The 23,910-nt window shown below is 37.6% G+C and overlaps 1 protein-coding gene across 4 annotated transcripts in view; it reads right to left on the bottom strand.

The window, feature by feature from the left end:
* DYNC2LI1 (dynein cytoplasmic 2 light intermediate chain 1) overlaps positions 1 to 23,910 on the bottom strand; it is a 69,364-nt gene that overhangs the window by 36,070 nt on the left and 9,384 nt on the right. For all 4 annotated transcript variants that reach the window (XM_044263614.1, XM_044263616.1, XM_044263617.1 and 1 more), the window contains exons 3-11: positions 18,903 to 18,937; positions 16,479 to 16,548; positions 14,324 to 14,412; positions 9,727 to 9,913; positions 8,726 to 8,794; positions 8,030 to 8,107; positions 3,959 to 4,035; positions 3,299 to 3,369; positions 122 to 219 (exon numbers count right to left, since the gene is read on the bottom strand). In XM_044263614.1, the coding sequence (XP_044119549.1) occupies positions 122 to 219; positions 3,299 to 3,369; positions 3,959 to 4,035; positions 8,030 to 8,107; positions 8,726 to 8,794; positions 9,727 to 9,913; positions 14,324 to 14,412; positions 16,479 to 16,548; positions 18,903 to 18,937 (774 nt within the window). The remainder of the gene's footprint in view (positions 1 to 121; positions 220 to 3,298; positions 3,370 to 3,958; positions 4,036 to 8,029; positions 8,108 to 8,725; positions 8,795 to 9,726; positions 9,914 to 14,323; positions 14,413 to 16,478; positions 16,549 to 18,902; positions 18,938 to 23,910) is intronic.

The raw sequence follows: 23,910 nt of genomic DNA, 5'->3' as shown, positions 1-23,910 counted from the left end.
ATTGATTTTTGAGCATGCAAGAGTAGAAAACAAAGTAAGTATAACAGGCTCACTGGAACATTTTCTAATAACTTGAATAATGCAAAAAAATTCTTGCTTTAAAAGAATTAGAAATCTTTACCTTTGGTGGAAAGACCCTTTCATACACTTTCTTCCACAGCTCCATTGGTGAATGGGCATGAAGCTTTCCAATATCATTATCAGGAACAGGAGGAGATCCTAAAATTGGAAATTGTACACAAAATGACTACACTGATTAAAACCTAACAATCAATAAAACAGGACACTCAGAAAAATACAAATCCAAGATCACTCATTTCCCTTTTCCCTAATACAGCCTCTCTCAACATTTACCCCAATCCAGTGTAGCAAGGCCACAGATTCTAGCACCAGAGGAAGAAGAGACAGAGTAAAGAGTTGTGATTCTCTTTCCCCATACTTACGTTGCCATCTGGTGAACTACTAAGTTTGATATTCTCATGTGTTTGTGAATTTGTAAGGAAACACTCTTATGTGCTACTCATTAGGGTACAAATTGGGACAACTAATTTAGAAGCTAATTTGGCACTACTAACTGACAAACAAATATGGAAAAAGGTTATACGCTATTACCCAGAAACCCCCATTTTTGGTGTATAATCCAGAAACACCTGCACACAGATATTAATGATTTCACACTGCAGCATCATTTTTATTAGTGAAAAATTGGCCACAAACTGTCCATCAGTGAGGGTATAGTGAACCATATCACTATGCACAGCCATGCTCTATAACCCTACAGCAGTAAAAACACCAAATCGATCCAGCTACAGCATTAACACGGAAAACCGCTAAGACATACTGAGTAGAAAGGGAAACTTTCCAAATGCTAGCTACAGAATGATCCAATTATGTTCAAACAAGTAGGTTTTTCTATTTCCCATGTATAGAAAATAGTCTGGAAGTATGCACATCAAACTTGATCCTTGGATGAACTATTCTAACATTTTATAATGAGAGTACCTTTATGTACGGACTGTGTAATTTAATTTGAAAAAACCTTGCCACTTCTTGGCAATAGTCCATCTATAATCTGAGATTTCTCATTCTTTCTTTTCTAGTATTTATAATGTTGCTCTTTCAGGACCTCCTTACCACTTTGGTGGGAAAGATAAGTGATGCAATTCACCAATCTTACTCAGCTTTCCCAAGTTTTTTACTTGTCCTCATTTATGTGTGTGTGTGTGTGTGTGTGTGTGTGTTAAATTCTCTACAAGTTTTATCACCTTTGAAGGTAAATGTATCCACCCCCACAGACAAGATACTGCACAATACCACTGTCTCAAGGATCCCTTGCTCTGCCCTTTTATACCCACACCACCCTTCCCAATCTCTTCTCCTACACCTCCCCACCTACAGTCCTGTCCCTAACCTCTGATAATCATTAATCTTTCCTCCCATTTCTAAAATTTTTCATCACAAAAATTTTACATAAATAGAATCATATTGTATATAACCTTTTCTGATTGGCTTTTCTTCACTCAGTATAATTCCCTGGTGATTCATCCAAGTTACTGCGTGTACCAATAGTTTGTTCCTTTTTATTGCTCCATAGTATTCTACAGTGCGGACATACCATAGCACAGAGTTTTAAACAACATCTGGTTGTTCTAGTTTGGGACTATTACAAATGAAGCCACCATGAACATTTGTGTAGAGATGTTCATGTGAACGTAACTTTTAATTTCTCTGAGATAAATACCCAATAATGCAATCATATAATCATATGATTATATAGATCATATAATAGTACAGATCATATAATAGTACATTATATAATAATGTACTATTACATTATATAATGTAATATATTACATTATATAATGTAATAGTACATATCATATAATCATACATATATGATGTATCATATATATCATATCATATAATAGATCATATAATAGTACATGTTTAGTTTTACAAAAATAAAAAAAAACTGTCAAACTGTCTTCAAGAGTGGCTGTTCTCATTTTACATTCCCACCAGCAGTGTAGGAGTATCTAGTTTCTTCATATTCTTGCCAGCATGTGGTGTTGTTGCTATTTTTTGTTAGCTATTCTGATGACCTCAATGTGGTTTCAATTTGCATTTCCCTAATGATTAAAGATATTAAACATCTTTTCATATGCTTATTTGCCATTTGTATATCCTTGGTGAAATGCTTGTCTTTTGGCTGTTTTCTAATGGGATTTTGTTTTTACTGTTAAGTTCTTTATATATTCTAGATATCTAGTCCTTTGTTAGATATGCAGTTGAAAATATTTTCTCCCAGCATGTAGAGTCCTCTTATTCTTTTCAAATGGACTTCCAAGAGCAAAAGTTTTTAGTTTTGATGAGGTCTAAGCTCCATGGTTTTTAAATTCAGTAATTCTCATTCCTTTTTGACCTCCAGCTATTTTCAGGGGCATTATCTATCGGTACACACAGTGATTCTCATAGCTAATGAAATTAAGCTGGTATTAATGACAGTTATAACATAAAACCAGTCTTTGTGACCACTCATTAACAACCTGTACTCTTTTCATTCCAATTCAATCTATAATCTCATTACAAAGATTTACATTTGAAGTCCAGTCAACTTTAGCATGTAATAGTAATTATGGATAAGAAATAAAGAACAAAACTACTATCTACTAGAGCATTAAAACCAAACTATGTCAGCCCCTGAGTAGAAGGAGTTGCTAGGCCCCAAACCTCCACAATGAAAGTAGCTTCTGTGAGAAGATAAGGAGCTTGATTATATATAGCTTCAAATTCTTTCTGCTTCACAAGCCTAAAATGTCCATAAGTTTAGGAAATACATCCCATCATCTGAAGCAAACTATTTTTATAATGAAGAATTAAAGCATACATAATTAGTACAACTGTTCTTTTTTGGTTTAGTCCATCACTTTTTTCATCAAGGCCTGTAATACATAGCTTTCACTTTCCCGACCACTCTTGTGTTTCTGGTTTTCTTTTAACCCCACAAGCTAAAATTTAAAAGTACCAGGAAATCAGTGAGGGAAAGGAAATACATGCAAAATTTTCTAGTGAAAGAGAGATCCAAAATCAGTTTCTTATGTGGCAACATTCCTTCCATTACAAATATGTCAATGTGATACATGCTGCATCAATACTGTATATACAAATAAATACATAAATAACAGCAATGATAATGAACTCAGAAATAGTGGTATATTGGAGATGAAGTGAACACAGGCTAGGATGAAATCAATAAGCAATTAAAAAAAGATTGAACAATCTTAATAAGTTCACCAACCTATTTGACTTAAAGAATCCAATCCTGCTGTGATAAACAGTGGTTTATTCTGATCCACACATATTGATTTGCTACATGGGTAAGAAGAAAAGAGAGTCTAATTTAGTTTAGCAATCGAATATCCTGCCATGCTCTACTGTAAATACAAGAGCCAAGTTTTATATCTAGCTACCGGTGAGAGAGCACTGTCCCCAAATGAGTGAGTGAATATCTACTTAAGCTTTTTCAAAAATTAAAAGTCTGGCATCAGTAAAGTTTTATAGGGGAAGAAACAGTGACAGACCCAAATTACCTTAAATGAAAACCAAGAAAAGTAGCAATGTTAAGAAAAATATACATACTACAATGATCAATTCGGTTCCTAATCAATATAAGAAAATGTAACACAGGGAAAGCTACTAAAATGAGAGAAGTAGAAGAAATCAGTGAAATAACTGTAATATTATTTTATTCTAGTCTCTTAAGTGTTATATAACATTTTAGTTGTACAATTTGAGAAATATTTAAACAATACAAGAAATAGGAAATAATATGAAATTATTTCTCTAATAGCCACCTGGGGACACTTTCTTTGAAGAAACAATAATGAGTTGAGAATAATCAGATGAGATTATTGGCAAAAAAAATTAAAAAGATACAAAAAGTATAGTTTAACAGTACCTTTTGTCAATGCCAAATGCTAACTGGTTGATAACTCCACGTATTTTTAGTAATAGAGCTTCTGATTTACTGGTAAACTAAAAAAATAAAATCAGGAGAATATATGCTGTGCTTTCAAATCACAGAAACAGGTAAAATACAGTATGGCTCTGAACAAGTACAAATTGCAGACAGAATTATTATTTATTTGCCCAACACACTTGTGTTAGAGCAGACAGCAACCTGAAAAAAGGAAAATAATCTCAATAAATTTGTTTTAACTCATTCTTCAAGCTTCCTGAGTGCACAATACTGAAGGGACATGTGTATGTACTAATCATTTCAGCTACTCCCACATATGGATCATAATTATTTTCAAAATACAGTCTGGTTGGTAGAAAATAGGAGGTATACATCATAAACAAATTTTCCATCCACGGGCATATTACTGTCTTCCAAAAAGCCAGCAGGGAAACTACAGACTAGTTCAACAATACTGATACTCATTAAAAAGATATTTTAACTTCTCTTCAGAATTGCCCTTAAGTCTGCAAAGTAAGCTACTAAACATTCTCAGGGGTGGTATGCAACTAGGGTGACCATAACCAGAACACTCCAGAGAATTAAAGCGGACGATATTATTAATAATTAAGCTGAGACCTCAGGTGAACATCAGGACATGTGCTTACCCTACAAATCTCTTAAGACTTGATTTTGGATTTTTGGAAATTTGATTTGATTTTTGGAAATACCAGAAGTTACTCAGCCAAATCAGAATAGCTAAGATGTATGAAAGTGGGAAAAACAACCCTGCAACAAAATGAAAAGTAATTTTATAAGGCAAAGAAATCAGTTTTCAGGGTAAGATTCATTCTGGATTAAGGACAGGATCCCAGGCAAAGTATTAACTCATGTGAATATATAAAATTTAATACATTGACTTTTGAAAATTGAAACATTTTTAATACTTCGAGGCTTAAAAGTATAAAAAAAAACCTAAATTTTTAAAACACAACTTTATTAGTATTATTATTTATGTTTCCCTATGTGGAAAGGAAAATACCTCATCACAAATGTCATTTCACAGAAAGGCCGGGAGGACATGAGAAATTTTCTGACCCCCCCCACCTCCAATCTGTCACATCAATTGCCTTGAAACATCCTCCACAAATAGCTACAGAGCTTCTGCTTGGATAAACTCAACGGAAACTCATCATCTCCCAAAGCAACTCATTCCATTTTCAGATAATGGCAGCATTAGAAAGTTCTTTCTTATTTTGAGATAAACTCTGCTCCACTAATTCCTTGTTCTTGACTCTAAGAGAGCAAAGAATATCTAATCCCTAATCCTTTTGGATTCCTTCTAATACCTATCCTTTGAATATTTAAAGAGCATTATCACATTCTTGATGACAGAACATAATTTTATACTCCTCCTCATATATCACATTTAAAAAAAAAGATTTCATTTATTTATTTATTTGACAGACAGAGAGAGAGAGATCATAAGTAGGCAGAGAAGCAGGCAGAGAAAGGGGGAAGCAGGCTCCCTGCTGAGGAGTGAGCCCAATGCAGGGCTCGATCCCAGGACCCTGAGATCATGACCTGAGCCAAAGGCAGAGACCCAACCCACTGAGCCACCCAGACGCCCCCACACATCACATTTTTAAGTCTCATACCATCCTGGCAGATCTCCACTGAATCTGGTCCTACTTATCAATGTTTTTTCTTTTCTTTTCTTTTCTTTTTTTTTAAAGATTTTATTTATTTATTTGATGGAGCACAAACAGGGGGAGCAGCAGGTAGAGGCAGAGGGAGAAGCAGGCTTCCTGCTGAGCAGAGAGCCCAACATGGAGCTCAATCTCGGGATGCTGGGACCATGACCTGAGGAGAAGGCAGACACTTAACTAAGCCACCCAGGCAACCCTACCCATGTCTTTCTATTTTTAAATTTTTATTAACTTTATTAGATTGCTCATAATGGTGAGTCCATTTTCTTGACCGAATTAGAAAGGATCAACTAAACGGCTAAAAAAATAACTGTTGAGTATCCATCTATCTTTTCAAGCAGCACCAAACTGATTCTCTTGAATGGGGGGGTGGGGAAGACGAGAAGTCAAATGGAAGGAGGGGGCTTTGTAACTCTCTTCCTGGTCTGGGAAGCTATACAATCGTTATGGTTCTCCTGGTCCAGAAGAGCTCCTCTATCCCAACCTCTCATCCCTCTAGCTTGCTGAAAGCTGAGATGAAGCTTTTCTCAAATCCATTCCCTAGAAGACCCTGATCTCGTAGGACCTTCTAGACCTGCTGAGGCCTGGGCTGATCTAATATTTGTCCACTAGACTAGATTCCAACTGGTCATAAATGTGATCTGTTCCTAAAAAGATAGAGCGTTCCCTCAGCTAAGCAACCAGAACTAACTGTGGGGCTTTATCTTACAGTAAAAATAAGAAACTACAAGATCCATGGTCTTTGCTTCTGTATTCTAGATACATTCATTTTAAACTCCCCATATCTCTTTGAAACAGTTAAAAAAAAAAGTATTTCCAAAGAACTCTGTCAATTTAATATACAAACAGATACAGTATAAACATAAAAGGTATTTTTAGAAAAATACACAATGCAATTTGGAGTCTTCAGAAGTACAAAAATTTTAAATATAGATCATACTCATCAGTTTTAGTCATAATATCCTAGCCATGAAGGCCAGGGATAGACCGTGTTGTCTCCAGCTTCCTCCGAGCACTTTAACGTACCAGGAAAAATAAACCATTCAAATGGGAAGATAGTATTTATTTTAAATAAAAGTGCTTTTATATCTTATTGCATTAAAGAATACCCTTTATCCCTTGTTCCTGCTATGGAAGGTAAGGGTAACAGTTATTATAATAAGCAACATTTACTAAGGAATACTGTTTCAGGCCCTGTGGTGAGCACATCACCTTACTCTCTCACTTACCCTCACAACAACCCTATGAAGAAGGCACTGGTTTTGTCCATTTTACCCTGGAGGAGATTGGGGCTTGAGTGAGACGACATGGACTGAGATCACTCATCTGATATATGGCTGTCCTGAGATTTGAACCCAGGCAGCACGACTCTCAAGTTCATGGTTTTAACCCCTAACACAAAACAGTGTTTTGTTTTGTTTTGAAGTTTAAAAAAAAGAACATATTGTTAAAGGGTTTTTTTTCTCTTTTCTCTTAGGAGAAGACAGATTCCAATTCTTTTTTTTTTTTAAGACTTTTATTATTTATTCGACAGAGAGAAAGAGAGCACAAGTACACAGAGCAGCAGGCAGAGGAAGAGGGAGAAGCAGGCTCTCCGCTGAGCAGGGAGCCTAATGTGGGGCTCAATCTCAGGACCCTGGGATCATGACCTGAGCCAAAGGCAGCGGCTTAACCAACTAAGCCACCTAGGGGCCCCCAGGTTCTAATTCTTTTTTTTTTTTTAAGGATTTTATTTATTTATTTGACAGACAAAGATCACAAGTAGGCAGAGAGGGAGGCAGAGAGAGGGAGGAAGTAGGCTCCCTGCTGAGCAGAGAGCCTGATGCGGGGCTCGATCCTGGGACCCTGAGACCATGACCCGAGCCAAAGGCAGAGGCTCAACCCACTGAGCCATCCAGGTGCCCCTAAGATTTTCTTCATTTATTTGACAGAGATCACAAGTAGGCAGGGGTTGGGGGGAGAACCAGACTCCCCGCCAAGCAGAGAGCCTGATGTGGGGCTCGACCCCAGGACCCTGGGATCATGACCTGAGCCGAAGGCAGAGGCTTTAACCCACTGAACCACCCAGGCGCCCCTCCAGATTAGGCTCCATGTTCGGCAGAGAATCTACCCGAGATTCTGACTGGGGTTTATGGACATAAGCAATTGCTCTGAAGACATGGTTGGCCATCTAGCAGAGTATGTTCTAGAAATACATTATTAAACATTCTATAACAAGAGGATTTGGAGGCAGTAGGAAAGGGAAGGATGGGATTATGTGTACTAGTAAAAACATTAGTATTTACAACTGTGCATCAAATCGCTAATCTTTCTAAGTTTGGTGCCGCCCACACTCAAGCCAAAGGATAAGAAATGTACGAACCATTAACGATGCTCCATAATAATGTGCAACAAATCGAAGGGTCTTGCATATAACCTTCCTCTTCTCAGAGTCAAAATCCTGAAGAAATAAGTTTTTAAAAAGAAAAAGCAAGTTGAGAAAATTAAATTCTTATAGCAGGAAGGTGAAAATTATCAAGTATAGAAATATATGATTTTTTTTTTTTTTTGGAACATACCCTGAGGAGTAGGACTCCATTACCCTGATTTTGTTCCTATAGAGAGTTGAACAGTAGCTGCAGCCTTCTAGAACTATAGCTATCAGATCTTTTCTTGTTTAAACACTTAGCCCAATAGAATTTAGATATGAGCACACATTTTACAGTGTGGAATACCCTAGGGATTCTCTGACAAGCAAAGATAAGAAGAAACCAATTTTCCACTTTCTTCAATTTAAAAGTTGGGAAATCAGCCCTATCCCTCAGTGACTCAGTGAAAGATTCAGTTTCTCAATCCACCCATCCCCCCTGACTGCCTTATCCCCACTCCACTGTATGTATTGTTCTTTACATATTTTCTTTCCCCACTATGTCTTCTTTTCCAAAATCCTTAAGATGTGTGACTCCTTGATTTCTCCCTCACAGAGTCATTTTTCTCATATCACTATAATTTTTATTCCTCTACCATAAAGCCTGGGTAAGCATAAACCACCACCTTAACTAGAAGTGGAAAAGCTTACCTGAAAAATATCGTATTTACTTCCAATTATGACCAGAGGTATTAGAAATGGGTCGATTAATTCACGATCCTGTTAACATATTTTATTGATTATTATAAATTGCTTAGTACTATGTATTCAGCAAATTCTATTTACTTCTAAAAATATACCATTTTAGTCTTTTTAGAAATGTTGATTTGGCTTGACATAGAGGTTGTCTGAATTTTTAACTTTCACTTGCTAAATTATATACCTCAAGTATGAAACAAGAAATGGCAATTCCTAAATTACCATATTTATTTATTTGTTATATTCTGTCCCATTTTCTTAAATAACATGTCATCGGCCTGTTTTTATTATTTACTATTTGGTATTAGCTTTTGTTGCAGTAGCATTTACACAGCACGGATGGAAACCATAAACTATCAGTTTCATCCTCATATTCCCTATTATGTAAAGCTGGGCAACGTAAGATAGTGCTGCAGGTTTTCTAGAAAATAATATTCATGGTTGTACTGAAAGACCTGTGTTACCATCGCTGCAACTTTATAATTCAGTTAGTTGTCAGATAATCAAAAGATATTGAATATATGACAGACACTAAATGAATGTAAACTACACAGAGTGACAATGAAGGCTGTGAAAACTCTACTCATTGCTTAAACTTGTAGCTTCATCTGCTCTTTGCCAGGTGACTTTTGTACAGTCCGTTTTTTTATCTTCATTTTACAGAGGTTATAAAATCAATATCAAACTACTACTTCAAAACTCTATTTCTTTTGATTGGTATAATATGCCATAACAATCACAGTGAATGTCTAACAAGAAGACATGAGAAATCTTTTTCCTTGTTTTGCTCTCACTGAGGTTTTATTAAATTGCTATAATTTTCCAGTGAACAAGTTCATCTACATCAAATGAATTTCAAATCATGCATAAAAATCTAAGGAAGCTGTTTGTGATGTTATCTTTAACTATGTATGGGGCTAAGGATTCCAGGAATAATCCCAACAGTAACTCACTGGATGGTCCTTCTGCATATTACTCCATATCTTCTGTCTCATTTCAGAAGCTGCTTTAGAATTGGTCTTGCCCAGTTTCATTATCATTTTATCCACATGGCTTTTTGTGGCTTGCAACAGATTTTCCATGGTGGGCCAAAGGTCATTAGGTTTCGAAAGATCCAAAACAAGAACAAGAGAAAATGTCCTAAAAAAAATAAAAACATTTCTTAAAAAAGACTCAAAGTAATTACAGTCTTGAAACATTATACTGAAATTTATTCTCTAAGAATAACACTATAGCTTAAAGATCAAACAAAACATATAGCACTTTTCTAAGACAAAACACACACAGAGACAGCCCAAAGTTATAGCCTTATTTATTCCAGCAATTTACTCTAGTGATATTTAAGTGTTATAACCAACAGTGGCACTGAAGGTTTTGTTTGTACTAATGATAATCCAATTCAAATAATCTGCAAGCAATCAGGTCCAACAATGTGATGATCTGATCCAATTTTACTGTATCCTCTAGAGAATGGAAACAAAGAATGAGAGCCCAAGCAACAACATGACAATTAGGTCACAGAGAACAGATGTACGGATGGCCCCAGGCAGGGGACTATCTCCTTTACTAAATCTTTGTAACAACCCTTCCGAGCAGATGTTATGATGCCCATCATATGGATTAGAAGTCCGAGGCGCAGATTTATAGAACTAGTAGACTGTAGAGCCGTAGATCCAGAGCCACACGTACTGCTATACGATGGGGCCTCCCTGAATGCGCACCCCTGGTGACCATGCACACCACTGCCATCATCACACGAATGTGTACTCGTGTTCCTGTCACTCAAACAAATCAAACTCATCAACAACAAACCCACGAAAAAATAGGCAAAAGACACCAATAGACATTTCTCCCAAGAAGATCTACAAACGGCCATTAATATATGAAAAGATGCCCAATACCCTAATCCTTACAGTAACATAAGGATTAATCCTAATCCTTAGGATAGCTATGGTAAGACAAAAACAGAACAGAACACCAATAACAAGTGCTGGTAAGAAAACAGAGAAATCAGAATCCTTGAGCATTTCTGGGGAGAATGTAAAATGTGAAATTCCTACTGTGTTAAACAATATGCTGGTTCCTCAAAAAATTAAGTAATTACCATATGATCCAGCAATTCCACTTCCAGGAGTATTTGAGATCAGGGACTCGAACACGTATCTCTACAATAACACTCATGGCAGCACTATTCACAATAGCCAAAAAGTGGGAATGACCCAAATATCCATCCATGGCTGAATGCCTCAACAAAATGTGGTATATCCATCCAGCAGAATACCAACGGAAGGAAATTCTGACATGGGTGAACCTGAAGACATTCTGTGGCTTGAAAGAAGCCAGACTCAAAGGACAGGTACCACACCACTTCATGAACAGGAGGGCCCTAGAGTAGTCAGATTCACAGAAATTCATAGCGCGTATGAAGGTGGCTGCCAAGGGTTGGGGAAGGGGACTGTAGGGAATCAGTGTTTCATGGGGACAGAGAATGAAAGTTGGGGAGAATGAAAAAAAATCTGGAGATAGTGGTGATGGCTGCACAAGGAGTAGATACATGTACACTTAAAAGTGGCAAGGGATAAAATGTGAGGACATTTTATCAAAACAAAAAACAAATCTAGGAGTATTTCAGAACATGGTCATAGTAAGTATGGAGAGCCATAATCACAAGCCAGTATGTTCCCCCTGATCAACAGGGCAACCATTTGTTAGATATAGCAAGGAATTACAATACATGTTAGTCATTTTATAATTATATCAGTTCTTTTGCTTAGAGAAAAACCAGCTATTTTGTGTAATTCAAGCGAAACAGTAACTAAATTCTATACTATAGGTCTAACTTCAGAAAATAGTCTTTTATACAGTAATTATCGAGGTTTGCCATAAAATCAGCATGTCATTAAGTTGTATAGCTAATCAGATCTACATCATTTTAGTAAACCCATAATAGCTTTACTTGACTATAATAATAAATAATATAAATCTTTATAAGAAATTAAATTTATTGTAGGGGGTTAGTATGGTTGTTTAAAAAACACTGACTACGGTTTCACTTTTTTTACTGTGGTAAAATGTATGTAACCAAAAATCTATTATTTTTCCAAATAAAAAATAACTTTAAGTGAAAACATAACAGAATATTCAACCTTTAAAGTTTGTATTTCTATTGCACTGTACACATCTGTGTTATTTTTCCTTCACAGCAAATAACAGCAAAATAATTTTTGAGTATATCTGACAGAATGTCACATTAGTTTCAGGTGTATAACTTAGTGATTGACAAGTTTATACACGATGCTGTCCCCACTGTGAGTGTGGCTGCCGTCTGTCCCATTACATCACTATTATGATATCACTGACTGTATTTCTTATGCTGTGCCTCTTATCCCTGTGGCTTACTCATAACCAGAAGCCTGTATCTCCCGCTCCCCTTCACCCACTGTGCGCATCCCTCCACCCCCTCCCTCCGGCAGCCATCAGTGTGTTCTCTGTATTTACGTGTCTGATTCTGCTTTTGGTTTCTTTTTTTTTTTAGATTCCATTTATAAGTGGAATCCTATGGTATCTTTCTCATTCTTACTTATTTCATGTAGCACAGTACCCTGTAGGCCCATCCATGTTGTCTCAAATGGCATGATACCCTATTAAAAAAAAAAAACTTGTTTGTTTTTTTTAAAAAACACAACCACCTCTTTAAACAGGGAATGAAACCACAGGAAATGCTCCATTACAAATTATCTAAAGTCTGTTTAATGCACTTATAATCAGTGTATGAAAGATAAACAGTATCTAATAGCATTTGGCAATATTATTTTTCACAAGTTGCTGGGCTTTGTCCAACACAAGGAAATTAATTACGTGTCAAATTGATTCCAGTCACAAAACACTCTAAGATCTGCAACAACATTAGGCGTGAAATGTTTTTCATGAATTCCTTAAGCACTCAGTAAACTACTTTGGATGAAGGCCTCCAGCTTCCCTTCCGTCTGTTTATCAGAACCCTGACCTCCCCTCGTAAAGCAAGCCACGGCTGCCCTGGGCTTCCAGGGAACGAAGACCCAAGAACTCACAAAGTGAGACATTAAAGAAGCTGTGGGAGAATGTGGCTTCCTGCAGAAAGCAGAATTTCCACAAGGCCATCAGGCCTGGAGCCTCTCGGGCCAGAGGAGGGGAAGTGAGATCATTTGACAGGGTGATGGGACAGAGTCATGGCCAGAACTGGAGCCAGCTCCCAGCCCAATAAGAGCAGCTCCCAGCCATCTGCTCTTCTTTCCACCTCAGGCCACAATGCCTGGCAGCTCTGGTTCCTCAGCATCTCTCCCATCCTGCCTTCTCTCAACCACACCACTAGGAGTGGCCCTCATTCCCGGGGGGGCCTCCATGATTTGTCTCTGTTAAAGGAGGACAAATGAAAATCTATATAGCTGTAAAATTCCATGTTGCTGAAAAATAATGTCAGGGGGAATGGTGGTTATACATGAAAAGGCAAGATCTAAACACACATAGAAAACATCCCTAAACTGTACAAAGTATATTTATAAAGGCTGAGGACACTGAAAGAAATACCTTGGCATGTTAACAAGAGTTATTTTCAGGTGATTATGGGTACTCTTACCTTCTTCCTACCTTTCAGTGTTTTCCCAAGATCTCTACATGAGCATATGCTACTTTTATAACAAGTAAAAGACAACAAATGAAATTTCTTTAAAAGAAGGAAATAACACTGGACAAATAAAGCCAACATTATCAGCAACCAGCTAGCTTATGGAAAAACAATTGTTCTGTTCAAGAGAAATCAGTCCATACCCTGAAGATCTTAACAGCTGAAATGTAACAAGTAACTGTCAAGCCCTTTGTATCTGGTCCAGGCAGCAGCAATGGTTTCTGTTAAACTCTGACAAGAGTAAGATATTTCAGATGTAAAAATGCGTGTTTTCCTTGGCTAAGACGCTTTCCCAGGAACACTGCGAGAAATGTCACAATTTTCCACGTCTGATTTGGCCAACATGTGGGAGTCATTGTCAGGAAACACAACCAAAGAGTTTAAGGTTTTTCTCAAGTTCCTATTTAAGGTCAGCAAATAGAGAGACTTTGTCCCTCCTCTAAGTCACTGTTCCCTTGGGTAAAGCTTCTGGGGTACTAATTAGCATTAAATTCGAAGGTAGATTTAAATATCCAGCTGAAGAAAACGCACAGGGCTGAATTAGCTCACACTCGGGCGGGTACTCAAAAGAACCAAGGTTTTCAAATTTATGTTTGCCAAGTGAATTCATTGCTCAAGTGTTACTTGACATATCTTGTTTGTTTGTTTGCAGGCTTACAAAATATGTTACCAGTTGGAATGCCAGCTGTCAGCACAGACCAAACCCTGGTTTTTTTAAACATCTCTTGGAAAAGCACGACACTTGAAGAGCACAGAAAGGAAGGGAGTGTAACCCTTCAGCAACATAAAACTGCCCCCTCAAATTCTGACTCCCAACAGCCCAGGCATATTCATTCGTGGACACTGGGTACGTGACGAACAACTGTTCCTGGGTTGGGCTCACTTACCGTAAGGTATCACTTGTGATGGGGATGCTGATTAAGTCCAATAAAGACGTTCCTCCACCTAGTTCCCAGAAGTGAGCAATATCTTTCGGCTGAAAAAACAGGTATTTTTCATGTTATTATTATTATTTTATTTTTCAATACTACTTAAGTTCATAGCATCAGCCAGTAATAATTATGAATTCAAAATATTGCAGTCCTCAATAAACCTTTTCTTGGCATTCAAAGCTTCCCTCTTTCTCTTCCCAAAATGCACTGAGACATCTATTCCAAAAAAACAAGGATGAAACCTTAACATGGTAGGTGGAGAACAAGAAGAGAGAGAAAAACTAATTCCCTTTTCAAAGGACTCCTAAGCACTGGGGGATTGTAACGGTGGGGCAGCCATGCAGCTCGGGAGTAAGAGCATCTATTCCGTGCCAACCTTCTTTGACTGCTAACTAATGGCTTCTCTGCTTCCTCCTGGTTGCTCAGGAGACTTTGGGACACCATGTCTGTGTGAGGAGCAGACACACTGCCTCCATTTGGAACTCTTAGGGAACATTAAATTTGAGAAAGACATTCAATCTTCCAGAACGAATATGGAAAAGCCCAACTTGCCAACACAAAGTTTAGGGGAAAAAGAAAGTCACATGAGTTTTCATATATCCATTGCCATTAACCTGGAAGAGACAGACAGTCGTTAAAGCAAGTTTTAGAGAGGGTGGGTTATGGACACTGGGGAAGGTATGTGCTATGGTGAGTGCTGTGAAGTGTGTAAGCCTGACGATTCACAGACCTGTACCCCTGGGGCTAATAATACATTATATGTTAATTAAAAAAATTTAAAAATTTTTTAAAAAGCAAGTTTTAGTTGAGTATTTTTGATAAATTATCATCTCATAATCACTAAGATTGTTTTGCTATTGATATTTGAGTATTTGCTGTTAATATATTAATCACTAATGTTTATGGGGGAAATAATTTTTCACTGCAAAATCTCCCTTGAGTCACAATTTGACCAAGGGAAGTTTTTAGAGCTCTTCTCAAAAGTGAAGCTATGAAAGTTATTTCAAAGTTTCCAATGAAAATGATAATCCCATTTCTCTGTCTTCGTTCATATTAAAATTCATGTGAGTCACAAAAACAAGGTTTTCCCACATCTCACTATATTATGTTGTTTCTTTTCTTTTTAATATCACAGTCTTAATAACCAATCTTCACTGGCAAATCTAGCAACAGGCAGTTTGAACTAATGATCAAACATTTGGACTAGATCAATCTGTAAGAATTTGTCTCTTATGGGAGAAACGCAGTATAATTGTTCTTCCATACGCCTAACTCTAAGAAATGACCTTTTATCATGGGAGAACTCCACGTGAGGATTCTATTTCAGATTTTTTTTTATCCTTCTAACATATGCCATAAACTCTCCTGTCCTGACTAATCTCCAACTTTCCTTTTTTTTTTTTTTTAGTTTTATTTATTTGTTTTACAGACAGATTACAAGTAGGCACAGAGGCAGGCAGAGAGAGAGAGAGGGGGAAGCAGGCTCTCCGCCGAGCAGGGAGCCCGACGCGGGGCTCGATCCCAGGACCCTGGGAAAACGACCCGAGCCGAAGTTAGAGGCCCTAACCCACTGAGCCACCCAGGTGCCCTTCCAACGTTCCTTTGAGTAGACACTCAAACATGTGAAAATAGGATTGTAACCAATTATGGCCTTCGGTCTCAAGTAGTTTTACTAACTTCAAGATATACTTTAAAAATGCTAATAATTTGGATCTTGAATAATATATTTTAAAAAATATTCTACAGGTCAAACTCGTATTTTTAGCAGATTTTTGGGGGTGACAGGATGTAACAATATTATTCCCACTTTAAAGAAGAAAAAGTCACATTAACACAATTAATATAATGTGTCCAAAAACTGTACAAAAAAGTTACAAGGCAAACTTACTCCAGCATTCTAAGGCACAACCCAGAAGAAGGCTAAATTATTTTCACAGTTTGGGTTGGCTTCACATCTGCAAAGGTGCATTTGAAGTCTAAAAGCACATAGCGATGAAATGTACAACCGGCTATGTTTACTGATTATAGATAAGATGAAAATCTAAAACAAAGTTGGCATTATTAATTCTCTATCTACAGGCACAGCAATATCACTTAAAAAACCACTCACTATATTATGCCCTTTTGCTCTTCTTCCATATGTATATTCCAAAGCTAATGTTGGTTTTGGTGGCTCATCCCTGCATGATAAAGACAGACAGTGTTACCATCATGTGTTCCCTTATGCTAACCTATTTTACCCAATTCATTTTTGCTTCCTCTTAAAAACTTGTTCTATTAGGGAGAGAAGTTAATTTGTGGAATAGCACTGAGGTAAAGCTGCTAAAATTTTATATAAAAAATCAAGCCTTCACAAAACCATCTTCGAGGATTTTATTCACAGCTGCAGAGACGAAAGATGGTACGTGCACGACGCGGTAGCCCTCACGGGCTCTGTCAGGGCAAGCAGAGAAGGTGGTGTGGCTGCCCAGGGAAGGCGCTGTGTCCGGGCACAGCTCTCGGTGTTCGGGTCACAGGGGAAGCACGGAAACCAGATCTGTGCTCGGCCCTGACGTGGGGAGCTGGGAATCGAATGATTCACTGAAGACATCAATGGAAGATTTAATGTACTTCTCTATCTTAACTCATGACTCAAACACAGACATCATTTAACTAGTGAGAGCTGCAAACGAACAAATTACATCAAGTCCTAAAAATGGACAAATGAATTGATGAATTACTGGCACAGCAGCTAATACTGCTTGGTAAGCAGTTTTATGGAATGTATCTACTTATTTACTGATTTCATTTCTTATTGTAGTTAAAAACACATAACATAAACTTACTTCTTAACCATTTTTACGTGTACAGATCAGTAATGTTAAGTGTATTCACAAGCTGCACAAACTCTCGAACTTCTTCATCTTACAAAACTGAAACTGTATACCCATTAAACAATAACTCACTGTTTTTCCTTCCCGCTCCAGACCCTGGCAAATACCATTCCCATTCTACCTTCTGTTTCTGTGAATGTGACTGCTCTGAGATGCCTCACAGAAGTGGAATCACACAGTATTTGTCTTTTTGTGACTGACTTATTTCACTTAGTATAACGTTCTCAAGGTTCACCTATGCTGTAGCATGCACCAGAATTTTCTTCCTTTTTAAGGGTGAACAGTATTGATATATATCTTTTTTAATTTGGAGAACAAAGAGAAATCATTTTTAAATTTGTGATTTATATATTTATCTTTATTAGGTACTTTGCATATTATCCCTATATATATCTTTTTTTGATATAGTAAAATGTTCGGTTGTGTTTCCTTTTTAAAAATTAATTAATTAATTAATTAATTAGACAGGGAGAGAAATTACAAGCAGGCAGTGAAGCAGGAAGAGAGAGGAGGAAGCAGGCTACCTGCTGAGCAGAGAGCCCGATGCGGGGCTCGATCCCAGGACTCTGGGATCATGACCTAAGCTGAAGCCAGAGGCTTAACCCACTAAGCCACCCAAGGCGCCCCTCGGTTTTATTTCCTAAAAGTTACCAATTTTCTTTTACAAAACAGACTGCCGCTTTTAAGACAAAATTTATAAGCTCTGGTATTTAGCATATAATAGACAGAACTGTCTTTTTTTCCTAAGTAGACTACCAAGGAACTGAAATTCAGTTCAGTGTCATATTTCAGCCTAAGCTGATATTGTGTCAGACGACTTATTTGTAAAAAGAAACACATATGGTCTAGAAAGAGCCATCATTCCTGGGGATGGAAAGATGATACAGGTGTCAGTATGGATGGTTCTTCCAAGAAACAATTCTGCTGGTTAAAAGAAATTACACAAAGTCAGGATTCTATTATTTGAATTCTTTATTTTTCAAATGGATGATGTTTTTTAAATGTAACCTTAAGAGAAAATTCCATCTATGTTGATGTTTTTGGAGAAGTTTTAAGACATAGGTATTAGAATGAAGGGATCTCTTCCAAAATCAGTTGAAGACTTTACTTCTCATTTCCTGCAATGCCCACTGATTGTAAACCCAAATCTTAATCTGATGGCCATATAGAAGGTTAGGAAGTATAAAAAACAAATGGTAAAAGGTACAGTTTGAAGACCAACATTGTGCTTCAAAAATGCTTCCATGGATAATTTAAAGATTAGAATTAATGTTCAATAATCATGGGCTAGGTAAAATAATAAACCAAGTATCAGAGTAGCACAGCCAAAAAGCAGGTAAGTAGTATCACAGTTATGTTCATTTCTTCCCCAAATAGGAAAATTCAACACTAATCCTGTGTGTGTTTATATCTATAAATTGCTTATTTATATATAAGTATATGTGTGTATATATACCAAAAAATATGTATATACATTTTATTTGCTTATTGTTGTTTTTGTCTTTAAAGAAGCTCTTAAAGACCATACTAAGAATTCACTAAGAATTAATACTATTTGGGCCTCAAAATTGTTCTCCTTCCATATGCCTTTTAGAATCTAACGTGCTCTGTACAACTAGAATAAACAGAAAATGTAGTCTAAAGGTTAACATAACACTTACCTGTCAAGACACCTTAGAATAATAGTAGTCTTTCCCTGGAAATTAAAAAAGAAAGAATACTGTGTTAATGTCATCCACATGTAAAATTTTGTTATTGTTCATAATTGTGGCCAAAAATAGATTTTAATCACTTGAATGATAAATTACCTGGAAACTAGAAACTTTCAGAATTGTTCCTAAGTTTGATAAGTGGAAAAAGTTAACTGTCAACTTTCCATCACAGTGTAACTACACTGCTATTATTATAATTATAAAGTCCTGCAGATGACAAATAGTAGCAAATCATACCTCACTTTAGTGGTCAACTTGGCAGCTGTCTGAAATTTTCTCTCTATTCATCAATGCTAATTACTGGTTAAGCAGATGATTAGTGTCTTCTAAAATGTTTTTAATTCCAATTGTTGAAGTGGAAATAAAAAAGAAAGATTACAAATAAAGTACATGCTGCAAATATGTTCAAAGAAAGCAATCCAGATACTGGGTTAGAGTATTTCTTGTTTATCATTTTATTTTTAGAAAATAAACTTATTCTAAGTTTCTTGTTAGGAGTCAGAACATATAGGCTCTGGTCATCTCTGCCACTAATCATGAAACTTAACTTTACATCTTAGGGATTGGCTTAGTGGCTTAATCCTTGACTTTTTTTTTTTTTTTTTAAGATTTTATTTATTTATTTGAGAGAGAGAGAGAGAGACAGCAAGAGAGGGAGGGAACACAAGCAGGGGTAGTAGGAGAGGGAGAAGCAGGCTTCCCACCAAGCAGGGAGCCCGATGTGGAGCTCAATCCCAGGACCTTGGAATCGTGACCTGAGCCTAAAGCAGATGCTTAATGAATGAGCCTCCCAGGCACCCCTGATTTTTTTCTTAATAAAAAATCTCTTACAAGAAGAGAGATATAAGAGGAGCAGCAGGTGAAGTTCCAATGGAAGAAGGTTTTGGGTTCCAAGGAAAATAGTTTGGAAAATCCCAGACTGACAAAAACAAAGAACATTTGACTAGATATGTGTTGTCCTTAAAAACCTACAATTTTTTTAACCAAAAAAAGTATGATCACAAATAAATTACTCTAGATTATATCTGGGATACAATCAAGTTGATTACTTTTTTATAATGGGAAACATAAATAATTGAAATAGGACCAAAAATGTAAATTATTGGAGGATGTTTATTGACAGGTATTACATCAAAGTGAAAAACCAAAAGCCACCTAAATGTCCCCAAACAGGGGATGGGCTAAATTAACTACGACAATCCGTGAATGGAGTAACACGCAGCTGTTAGGAATGATGATATAGGAACATATTTACTGACATGGTAAAACATTTATAATAGATTAGCATAACCCTGTTTTCAATTTTTAAATTATCTTTTCCTGCTTTTTTTGAGATCTACATACCTACACATACACATAAACAGATCCAGAAAGAGGCACAGAAACACATACACAAAAATAAACAGATCCAGAGGGGTATTGCTAAGCTAATCGTGAAAGCTTCTAGGTGATGGATTTGCAGATTATTTATTTATTTTGAAAGATTTATTCATTCATTTGAGAGAGAGCGAGCATGAGCAGCGGCAAAGGGCTGAGGGAGAAGCAGAATCCCCAATGAGCAGGGAGCCCTATGTGTGCATGGTCCCTGGACCCCAGGATCATGACTAGAGCCAAAGGCAGATGCTATGTCATTCCCGTCACTTCACCTCATCACATGGGCATTTTATCATCTCAGATCATCACAAGAAGGGTGAGCACAGTATAGTAAGGTATTTTGAATGACAGACCACATTCAACTTGTATTATATTGTTATAATTGTTTAATTTTGTTATTGTTGTTAATCTCTTACTATGCCTAATTTATAAATTAAATTTTATCATAGGTAGGTAAGTATAGAAAAAAACATAGTATATACTATGTTCAGTACTATCTGCAGTTTCAGAGATTCACTGGGGGGTCTTGGAACATAACCCTTGCAGACAGGGGGAGACAACTACACCTAAAAACTAATGTACTCTATGTACAAGAAAACACAGAATCAGAACGAATGTATTTTAGAATTAGAAGGAATCTTAGATATAATTAGTCAATTTTCTCAAATTCTCATGGTCCTATAGTGTTGATTTAAATATTGATTTAAATTTCATGTAAATGTGTAGTATTATGTGGTGGTAATTCCAAATAAACATAAACTCAATTCTGGGCACTGAAACAAACTTTTAGATTATCATTAAAATATGATCCAAATTTTTTAAAATCACTAGTGAACTTAGTGTCCTCTGAGAGTAGATTCAGAGACTCCTACCTCTCCTGGTTCAGTAAACTCTGACCTAATACAAGTTCACTTAGAGATACCAGAATGAATCCTGTCTTTCCTCCCATTACCTCAGTGACATCGGAAGTCCAGTCTTTTTCTCTGAAGCTCTAATTCCATAATCCTCTATGCATCCCTTCATCAGGCACAATAAACCCCTCCCTTCTTCCAACATCCTTCCACTCTATAGCTCCAGCTCCATGATTAGCAAACTCCCCAGTAAACTCAACTTCTTCAGAATGTGCTCTCCACCTGCTGGCCTTACCTAAAATACCGCTGCCTCTGGACCACTTCCTCTGCAATCCTGTTAAAGGCGGCTATTCTTTTCTACACCTTATGTACTTCAGGGCTCTCCTCCCTCCCCAATGTCACCTTTATTTTATTTTTTTTTTTTAAAGATTTTATTTGAGAGAGACAGAAAGGACAGGGAGTGTGAGTGGATAGAGAGGCAGGGGGAGAGAATCCTCAGGCAGGCTCCCCGCTGAGCATGGAACTAACACGGGATCCATCCCACAGCCCATGAGATCATCACCTGAGGTGAAACCAAGAGTCAGAGGCACAACTGACTGAGCCACCCACATGCCCCTGACATATAATTATTAGTGGTCAACTTGGCACCCCCACCCCCTTTAAATAATTATTCTACTTCCCTCCTTTTGCAAAAGCCTTAGAGGTTTGTACCAGTCTACTGTGACGGTTGTCGTCATCTTCTCTGGCTCACAGTCTCCCTTTCTCTCCCAGCTACTGTCATTAGCCTTGTTAACTTCACACCCACATAGGCATGGGCAACCCACCAAACATGCAGACGTCTCAGTGCCTTTGCCTCCTCACATAGACTCTTCCCTTCACTCCACTTCTGCCATACATCACTTCCAAGGTTACATCTTCAATCACGTCACCACTGGAAACTATGTCCAAAATCACACATGCCAACACATTCTCCAACTACTTTTTCAGGAATCCCGAAAGTAACAACCCTAATAAGAGGCCTCCAAAGTCCACTGACCAACCAACATTTCTCCTTCTCCATCGACTCCCTCCTACCTCCACACCTCTCCTTTTCCATCCTACAGTCCATAGTTTATCATTACAATTACCCTTGCAAATATCACTCCCTCCCCAAGCTTTCTAGCTCTGTACTGCACCCACTTGGCAAAAACCAACCCTGATAAACTCAATCAACTCCTTTCTCCATGCTGTACCCACGTGAGTGATGACGGCAAAAAATTATACATGCTGTGCAGAACACTGTCACCTAAATTCTCAATCCCCATCATCAAAACAGCAGTCAGCAATGACAGACAATCCTATCACGTTTGTCTAGTATGTTCTCTCTCCCATTTATTGCAACTGCTATTTCATAGGTTTTTCTTGATTCTCTCCTCTTCACCTGAATGACTCTTTTTCCTTGCTTCCTACTCTTTAAGCTCTGGACATCACCCTCTCTTCAGGGGGCTCTCCCAGTATCCAGCCTCTTCGGCTGAAGTGAGAGCCCTGGTTTCCATCACAGCATCTGTCTGGTGCGATGCTGTACAAGTACTAACAAGCAAGTTCCCGCACAGCACAGTACATATCTTTCATTTCTATTTCCCCAGAGTTGGGCAGGATGCCTGGCACAAAGAAGATGTTCAAGAGCTGTCTATTGAATGGATGAATAGAAGTACGGAAAGAGAGAGAAGGCAGCAAGGCAGTTAGTTTCTCTGGTAAAGGGTGATTATGATTAGCTGAAGAATAGAAGCATTAATTGCTTGCTTCTCTTTATTTTTCAAAATATCGTTCTGCATAAAGCATGGACTCAGACACTTTAAAGAACAACAGCCTCAAAAAAAAAAAAAAACCCAAAAAACCAATATCCTCTGGGGTGCCAGTGCTGAGGTAGGGCCTCAAGATGCCCATGTGTTTCCATTCTCTCTCCACCCCTCGCCATGATAGCCAGCCCAGGCTGGTCTGCTGCAGAGTGAGCGAGCTCGGGAGCCTCAGCTGCTGGGAACCATTGTAAGGTAGTCCCTTCCTTAATGAGGTAGTGCTTATGAAGGGAAAACAGCCAGTTCAGATCTGGTAAAAGAACATGCTACTATATTTTAATTTGTATTCCCTTGATTGTGAGTAAAATTGAACATTAAAATATACATTTAATGACCAAAAAAGGGAGAACAATATCCTCAAAAGTTCTACCTATGTCAAAAGAGTTTGCCAATCTTCAAAAGCAAAATTAGTTTTGATTTACATAAATGAAAATAAATACCCGGCTTGAATAGGCCACATTCTACTCTTTAAAAGAAAAGGGTGGCTTCACAAACAACAAATAAAACAGGACTAGGTTGTCACAACAACAAAGTTTAGAACAACTGTTAACAGAGAGTGACTACTGGGGATGCTGGTGGGACATTTCAGGTGTGAGCATTTTTGTGCTAAAATGTGTGTCCCTAATCAGTACTATTAGGATATGCCACCTGCAAGATGGCTTCTTCCGCAGAATACTCTTTATTGTTCTTGTTGTTGTTTTTTAGATTTATTTATTTATTTGACAGAGAGAGAGATCACAAATAGGCAGAGAGGCAGCAGAGAGAGGGGAAGGGAAGCAGGCTCCCCGCTGAGCAGAGAGCCCAATGTGGGGCTCGATCCCAGGACCCTGAGATCATGACCTAAGCCGAAGGCAGAGGCTTAACCCACTGAGCCACCCAGGTGCCTCACACAGAATA

This window comes from Neovison vison, chromosome 8 (genome assembly GCF_020171115.1).
Source record: "Neovison vison isolate M4711 chromosome 8, ASM_NN_V1, whole genome shotgun sequence".
Classification (NCBI taxonomy): Eukaryota; Metazoa; Chordata; class Mammalia; order Carnivora; family Mustelidae; genus Neogale; species Neogale vison.
The sequence above is the reverse complement of the archived record's forward strand: the minus strand, read 5'-3'. Positions and strand labels throughout refer to the sequence as shown.